Source organism: Nicotiana sylvestris, chromosome 1, assembly GCF_000393655.2.
Source record: "Nicotiana sylvestris chromosome 1, ASM39365v2, whole genome shotgun sequence".
In the NCBI taxonomy this organism is placed as follows: Eukaryota; Viridiplantae; Streptophyta; class Magnoliopsida; order Solanales; family Solanaceae; genus Nicotiana; species Nicotiana sylvestris.
Window position 1 is genome coordinate 188,193,695 of NC_091057.1, and position 9,037 is coordinate 188,202,731.

Below are 9,037 nucleotides of genomic sequence, written 5' to 3' on the forward strand. Positions count from 1 at the left end.
CTTTACCATGGTTCTGTATCTCTCCCATATCTCATGTAATGGTTCGGTGGCTCCTGCTTGAAGTTAAGATCTCATCCGTCAATGCTGCCATGTGCCCCGGCGAGAAAAACTTTGCAATGAATTTATCCGCCAACTCATCCCAAGTAGTGATGGAATGGTTGGGAAGTCGTTTAAGCCAATCCAATGCCTTCCCTCTAAGTGAGAAAGGGAATAATCTCAACCGAAGTGCATCTTCTGACACATTAGTTTGCTTGCTCCCCCAACAGGTATCCATGAAACCCTTGAGATGTTTGTAAGCATTCTGATAGGGAGCACTCGTGAAATACCCTCGTTGCTCCAACAATGTCAGCATCACATTTGTAATTTGAAAATTTCCCGCCCGGAACCGGGTGGGAAAATTGCACTAGCATATCCTTGGTTGGGAAGCACTCGAGGAGCCACTCTTGGAGGTGGTGAGGGAGGGTCTGGAATATTATCATTGACCTAGCGGCCTCTCCTTTGTCCTTGAGGTACAATAGGAACCTCATCATCGATATTGTCATCTACCTCCTCCCCCGACAGAAGATCTCCAAGAGGTGCGTTGTTTGCAGCCATTTTGTACTTGAATTTGCAACACAGACAAATTAGTAATGCAGAAGGAAAGAAGAACAATGCATAAAACTATTTAGATAGATAGCCAAAACCGTTAGCTCCCCGAAAATGGCGCCAAAAAGTGATCGAAGCCAACCCTACACCAATACAAAGTGGCGAGAGCGGTCAAAATAGCCTTTACCCGAAATGGTCGGGATCAAATCCATAGGGAGCTAGAAGTGGGAATTGGATTCCTATCTAAACTAGAGATGCGTAGGGCTCTTAATTATGCTTTCAATCATCTTTTGGTTGGTTATTACTTCTAATATTTATGCTAATGATAAGCTAAATTAAACTAAGAATGATTGCTTGTAAGGTTTTCTAAATAGTTAAACAGGCACTAAGGAAGTGACTTTCTCCTAGGTGAATACTTGACAGGATCTAAAGCCTAAGTCAAAGACATTATGTTGGGGATTGTGATATAGCCAATGCACGGAATTACTCACTCTATACCTCTCGGTAGCTTGAGTGGCTTTGCCCTAATTGACTTTCTCAAGACCAATTGGGTGTCAAAATTGTGGGTATTACTATCTCTAGGTTTAACCCTTTAATTGGGGCTATCAATCTCTTGATTACACCCCAATTCTTTGTTGGGCTGATTTTCCTAGACTCAAGCTCTCTTTATCAAGAAGAACTCAAGTCAAATAGGCACAAATTAGTGTTTGCAACCACTAATTCAACATGGAAAACACAAATCAGTCCAAATATCATCTACCCATAAACATCTAAGCATTAAATCAAAAGACCCATCAAATACCCACACTAGGGTTGAGCCACAACCCTAACTAATGGGTCTAGCTACTCATAATAATGGAAGAAAACAGAGAAATAGATGAAGAATAACCCATATGATTTAATTACAAGCTAAGATAAAGAAGATTCAGTGTTAATCTAGCTAAAAATTACTCAAAATGGATATAAAACGCCGTTCACATGCTCTGGTCTTTTATAAATTACAAAAAGATGCCCTAAAATTGTGAAAAGAATGTATTTATAATAGGCTGAATTTTCTGGACAAAAATACCCCTGACGAGATACTGCCGGTCCGCATAAAATGCACCGCAGACCGCATTGAGGCTTCTCGGCTTGATTAATCATCCTCTGAATTTGGCCACCGCGGGCCGCATAAAATGCACCGCGACCGCGGTGGCTTCAACTGCGGTCCGCACAAAAAGGACCGCGGACCGCATTGTCCTTTATATTAAAACTCCCAACTCTCTGAACCCCTATCTTCGCGGACCGCACAAAATGGATTGCGGCCGCGAAGAGGCTACTGCGACCGCACAAAATCCTCCGCGGACCGCATTGCCTTGGGCTCCCAAAAGTGCACCTCTATGAATCTCCCCAATGCGGATCGCACTAAATGGCTTGCGGCCACAGTGGGTCTATTGTAGCTGTGCTTTGACTTGTTCTTGGTTCTTGTGCATGTTTCACTCCTTTTTGAGCTGGTTTTGACTAATTGTCACCTTTTTTCCAAACCCTGCAAACAAGTACAACATGTAAGCCTTTGGGACTATTTTGTATACATTTTTAATCAAAACTCAAGTAAAAATGAGTGTAAAATGAACTAGAATCCCTAGTTATCATACCCCTCCCAGCAAGACGAGGTAATGTACGATTTCTTTTAGTTTTAACTGACTATTTTTCCAAGTGGGTAGAAGCAGGTGCATTCGCCAAATACACGAGCAAGAAATAATCACATTCATATGGAGAAACATCACATGCCGCTTCGGCATCCCCAAAGAAATCAGTTGCAATAACGGGCCCTAGTTCACTAGAAAAAAGACTACCGAGTTTTTCAAAAAATGGCACATCAAAAGAATACTCTCCACTCCATATCATCCCACAGGCAACGGTCAGGCATAGTCCTCCAACAAAATAATATTGAACATCATGAAAAAGAAGCTCAAGAACGCCAAGGGGCTGTGGCCAGAACTACTATCAGAAGTGCTATGGGCATATCGCACTACGCCGAAAACAAGCACAGAAGAAACACCATATTCGCTAGTCTATGAGACCGATACAGTAATACTGGTAGAAGTCGGTGAACCAAGCGTAAGGTATTCAAACGAGAGCAGGCCAAGCAACGACGAAAGTAGAAGGCAAGATATCGACGAAGCCGAAGAGCGGAGAGACATGGCTTACATAAGAATGATAGCTCAAAAACAACAGGTAGAGTCGTACTACAACAAAAAAGACAAGATTAGGCCACTCAAGGTCGGGGACTATGTACTCAAAGCCAAAACACAAGCAAGCAAAGACCCACGAGAAGGAAAACTGGGAACCAATTAGGATGGCCCATACAAAATCATGGCGGCGGTAGCAAAGGGTCATTCCAGCTAGAAACAATGGAGGGGAAATTGCTACCAAACAACTGGAACGTCGCCCACCTCAAATACTTCAACTTCTAAGGATAAACGTATCCCGAGTCGTACTCTTTATTCCCTTACCCGAGTTTTGTCCCAATTGGGTTTTCTCGGGGAGGTTTTTAACGAGGCGACGAAGAAAGTGTCTCGAAGTTAAGTATAAGTTCATCGCTCAACCTCTCAACTATTTTTCCAGGTCGACCAATGAAAGAACTAGATAGACTGGGACTTCTCCAATGAATGTATAAACAAAGTGAAATATGCAAACACACAAGTTATCTCTACCAAGTTCATATATTATGCCAAACTAAGAGTCAACATTCGACCTCGCTCGAATCGACTAACATTCGACCTCGTTTGAATCATTTAAGAGTCAACATTCAACCTCGCTCGAATCGACTCACATTCGACCTCGCTCGAATCAACTCACATTCGACCTCGTTCGAATCACTTAAGAGTCAACATTCAACCTCGCTCGAATAGACTCACATTGGACCTCGTTCAAATCACTTAAGAGTCAACATTGGACCTCGTTCAAATCGACTCACATTCGACCTTGTTCGAATCACTTAAGAGTCAACATTTGACCTCGCTCGAATCGACCCACATTCGACCTCATTTGAATCTCTTAAGAGTCAAAATTCGACCTCGCTTGAATTGACTCACATTCGACCTCGTTCGAATCACTTAAGAGTCAACATTCGATCTCGCTCGAATTGACTCACATTCGACCTAGTCTAAATCACTTAAGAGTCAACATTCAACCCCGCTCGAATTGACTCACATTCGACCTCGTTCGAATCACTTAAGAGTCAACATTCGACCTCACTCGAATCGGCTCACATTCGACCTCACTCGAATTACTTGAAGTCAACGTTCAACCTCGCTCGTATCGACTCATTCGACTTCACTCCAATCGACTCACGATCTACTTTGTTCGAATTTATCAACATTCGACCTCGCTCGAATCAATTCACATTCTTTGCTCGAATTATTTAACATTCGACTTCATTCGAATTTATCAAAATTCAACCTTGCTCGAATCAATTCACATTCTTCACTGGGATTATTTAACATTCAATTTTGTTTGAATTTATTAACATTCGACCTCGTTCGAATCAACTAAGAGTTGAGAACTCTTACAAAGGAAAAACATTCGGAGAAAAGTAAAAAGAGCCAAGAACATACAGCAAAAAGTCGGTCATTCCATTACAAAAAATAAAGTATCTTACAAAGGGCCAGAAAGACCCCCCACCTACCCCAAAAAAAAGAGAAGAAGAAAAAATAAAGAAAAGTAATAAAAACTAAGTACACAAGTATCACACAACATCATCTCCGCCCGCGCCATCGCCACCTTCATCGCCCGGCCCAGCAGCACCATTTCCACTATCACCCGCGCCATTAGCATACTCATTGTCATACCAAGCATCAGATGCAAACCCGTTGAAGTCCCCTTCATCATCGTTGTTCCTCGGTGTGGTGGGGTCATAACTACTGGCAAGCCTGGCATCACGTGCTTTAATACGAGCATCTTTGAAGTCGGCCTCAGGAACCTTCCCCGCCGCCATCAAGTTCCTATATATGTCTAGTTTTTCCTCAACATGGATCCACATCTTGTATAAATCACGAGGAACATTGGTGAAAGCGGAAGCATGAGAGTAAGAAGGTCGAGCCAACAATAGTGCCTTCTTAGCCTCAAGAGCGGCAACTTGCTCACTTAGGCTCAAAACTTCTTTCTCAAGCCCACCAATTCACTCATCAAGCCACATCTCCCTTAGCGCGACCGTTTTCGCATCAGTTGCACGTTCAGACCCAAGGACGTATATAGAGCTCTCTAATGCCGTCGCCTTTGCCAAAGTCGCTACCCTAGACTCCTTGGCCCTCACCAATAACTCTTCCACTTTCTCAATCAACTCATCACTCAGGCCAAAAACTCTAATCGAGCTTTGCTCAAGCTCAACCCACAAGGTCGCCACTTGCACTTGAAGGTCAACGCATTCGGAGACGACCCCTTGCTCACCTCATGCTCGTCGTCCTTGGCCTTAAGCAACCCCTCGAGCTCACTGCATCTACCTGTAGTTTGCGCAAGCTCCTCATCCTTCTGACCCAATTCATCTCTAAGGGACTCGAGGTTACCTCTTGCTCTAAACCGTGCACGCATCTCACGGTACTTGTCACGATAACGAACGTACTTCAAAACCATCTTCTAAAAAACAACCTTTCGCCTCTCTTCTCGGCAAGCACTCTCAATCTCTAAAATGAAAGTCTAAAAAAAAGAGAATAAGAAGAAAATTAGTAAAGATAAAAAGAGGAAAAAGACGCAAATTGCAGAAATGATGAAAGAAACTCACCCTCAGAGCTATCCCAGATATACCCAGTGACAGGTCGGAATCTCGGAGCGTCTGAAGGGTCCTATTTTCGGCGGTAGAGCAAAGAGGGGCAAAGGAGGGAATCATGCTCACCGTATCCTCCAACAAATCGCAGTCCAAAGGGATTACGATCGAGTGAGAGGATCCATCCGTTCTCACCTCCACCTGAGTTAGCCCTTCATCGAATATCCTCGCTTCCTCGGGGTCGACTTCAGAGCCGGATTTGTAATCATCTATGATCACACTCTTTGCCCTCTCCTCTAGGGGTGTTCATCGGTCGGTACGGTACAGTATTTAGATAATTCGGTACGGTATTTTCGGTATTCGATTTCCTAAAATGCTATACCAATACCGTACCTAATTAAATTCGGTATGGTTTGGCTCTAAAGCAACTTTTTGAACATAATATTTAGGGGAGAAAAATGCCTTAACTAGCCAGCAAAATTAAAATTATAATTAGCCAATAAAATCAACCTTATGAATACAGCAACACTACACATCATATATGAGACTTCTATAAAAAGGAGCATAGGATTAGAATAATATTTACAAACTTCATCAATGTTTAAATATGTTTGCTCTAAAGATCTAACTTGCATCATCATAAAGAATGCACCAGACACCAGTAAGCTTCTCAAAATGTGACCAAAATAAGTATACAAATATTGTTTACAGAAACCATTCTGTGTAACATCCATTAACCACATAGACAAAAATAGGTGGTGCACAGGCTTTAACAAAAGAACATGGAACTAGAAACATTCTCATGAAGCTCTCTGGTAACTTCATGCTGCAAGGATGACCGGATAAAAATTAATCCAATATCTAACAACATAAGTTGATAACATTTATCAACCAAATAAAAGCTAGACTTACCATATGTGTTGCAACTAACAACTATACATCAACGATGCAAGGCTCTGTTCCATTGGGCAAGCCTACAGAGAATTCAAGGTAATTTGATATGCAATGTGAACAATAAACTAATTGCAATTTGCAAATATCAATATAGAGTGCATACAAATAAAATATTCTTACCAAGTTCAAATTGCACGAGATAATCTATATCTTCCTCAACTCTAACAAGAAGTAATTCGTTTCGAAGCCAATCTTGACAACACACAAGAGCTTGTACTAATTTGGGAGTCAATGAGCTCCTAAAACAATCAAGAATACGGCCTCCCATACTAAAAGCACTCTTTGATGCCACACTAGACACAGGAATTGCCAAAACATCACGAGCAATCTCGGCAACAATTGGAAATCTAGATTTGTTCACTTTCCACCAAAGCAAGATATCAAAACCATCACCTCCATCATCACATTCTTAATCTAAATACTTCTCTAACTCTGTTTTAGCATCTGAATTTTCATTTTCAGCTTTGTGCCTCTTATATTGTTGTGAAAATGTTGCCTTTGAAGTTTTAGATTGAGTTCCATGACTACTTGCACTTGATGTCTCTGATGAGCTACTTGATATAGAAGATGAAGCATGATCATTTTTTGAGTGTTTCTTTGCATACTCATCAAACAAAGAAGTCATGTAGCTTTTCACTTCTCCTACTATATTTTTTCCTGTTTCTTCCCCGAACATGCTCACAAGTGCATAAGTAACATACTCAAACTTATGGCGCGGATCCAAAATACATGCAATAAAGATCATCTTGTTCATCTTTTCTGGAGTACCCCAATGCTTGTCAAATTTTTTTTCATCTTTCCTGCCATTGAACTCAAGTCAACGTTATCTTCTACTATCAAACTTTTCAAATTATAATGAAGTTCATATATTTCAACAAAATGAACATTTAATGCAACATAAAGTGAACCAGAGATCTTCAAGGTAAGTACAAAAACAGTTTCAAGAAATCTCACCATGAGCCTCACACTTTCCCAATCAGAACATACAAGTGAACCTACTGATGTTCCATCTTCACACACATGAGTAAGAAGATAATGCAACAATCCATGATAAAGAGAACCATAACTTGCAAATGCATGCTTGAATTCTTTTGCCACATTTAACATCAAGTAGGTGGAGTTCCACCTAGTAGGAACATCCAAACATAGTGATTTCTTACATGCAATCTTTTCAATTTCACAACATTCTTTAAACTTTTTCCACCTCGCAGGAGATTGTCTAATATATCTTACCACTTGTCTAACGCGTTTCACAGAATCACCCACTTCTTTCAAACCATCCTGAACAACAAGATTGAGGATGTGAGCCATACATCTCATATGGAGGTGTTTACCCTCCATAAAATTAGTTCCCCATTTGGTAAGTTGCTTAAACAACTCTTTCACTATGACATCATTTGAACTTGCGTTATCAACTGTAACACTAAAGATCTTATCTAAACCCCAATCAAGAAAACACTTAGCAATAACATTTGTCATATCATCACCTTTATGACTAATTGGACAAAAGTTTATTATTTTTTTGTGCATCTTCCAATCCTTATCGATAAAGTGAGCCGTAATGCATATATAATTGATCTTTTGTAATGAGGTCCATGTATTTGTAGTAAGACAAACTCTTTGTTTTGTTTCTTTGAAAAGTTTCTTGAGTTTTTGTTTGTCTTCAGCATAAAGCTCAAAACAATCCCTAGTCACTATATGACGGGAAAGAACCCGAAATTGAGGACATAAAGCACTCACAAAGTTCTTAAAACCTTCTTTTTCAATATGGCTAAAAGGTTGCTCATCAAGAATTATCATTTTAGCTAAAGCCCTTCTACAAAAATTTTGATCAAATTTCCAAGAGACGGGCATTCCCATATCCTTTTTACCACTTGGAATTGGTTGAAAGCCTATCAATCTTTGATTTGTTTCAACATTATAGGGAAATTTCACACACCTGCTCATATGACCTTTCAATCCCGACGTTCCATTTTTGATATTACAATCTACCTTCGTAAAATCACAGTATTTACATTTTACAATTGTTATCTCATTAGGACCATCAACCAGCTTTTGAAAGTGTTCCTACACAACAGATCTTTCTTGAATGCCTTTCCTTTTATTGCTTAAAACTGAATCAACTTCACTTGTAGCTGTGGTTTCATTTGAACCCACATTTTCACCTATTTTACCTTGAATCTCTGCCATCTGTGAAGATAAAAAGTAAAACATGAAGGAATGATATACCAAAAAGTAAAACATGAAGCATATGACATATATATAAGGGCAAAGAAACGATAATCTACAACCAAAAGAGCATAAAAAATAATGTATCAGAACTTACTTTTACTACAATATTGCAATCACCTTTGTCTTCTTTCAGGAATTTTGATTGTACCAAAAACCCTAACCCACTTGTGCACATTTCTTTTAATAATAAGTTACCAAACATATAAAAAGCAAGAGATGAACACACAGAGAAAAGGAGCAGAAGATTGAGAGAGACAGAGAGATGGAATAGAGAAGAGGAGAAAAATATAGATAGCTAGATAGAGAGAGGGGAGAGATCGAGATCCTACCTACTGCAAACCGCGAGAGAAGGCAAAAGCTAGAAACCAGGCGCAACTTACAGCGAGAGAGCTGGAGAGAATTGTCTATGGTCTGTCTAAGTTGAAGTAAGGTTTGAAAATAGTGGATTTTAGATTTCTAAACCTAAAACTAAAGGGGAAACGACTGGGTGTAAGCAGGTAACCAAAAAAATGGGGGGAAAGG

General features: G+C 40.2%; 1 protein-coding gene across 1 annotated transcript; it reads left to right on the forward strand.

Moving 5' to 3' along the window:
* Nucleotides 1-2,523: 2,523 nt before the first annotated feature.
* LOC138878415 (uncharacterized) lies at nucleotides 2,524-2,922 on the forward strand. The gene has a single exon (XM_070158094.1). It carries the CDS (start codon nucleotides 2,524-2,526, stop codon nucleotides 2,920-2,922), a length of 399 nt encoding a protein of 132 aa, XP_070014195.1.
* Nucleotides 2,923-9,037: the final 6,115 nt, after the last annotated feature.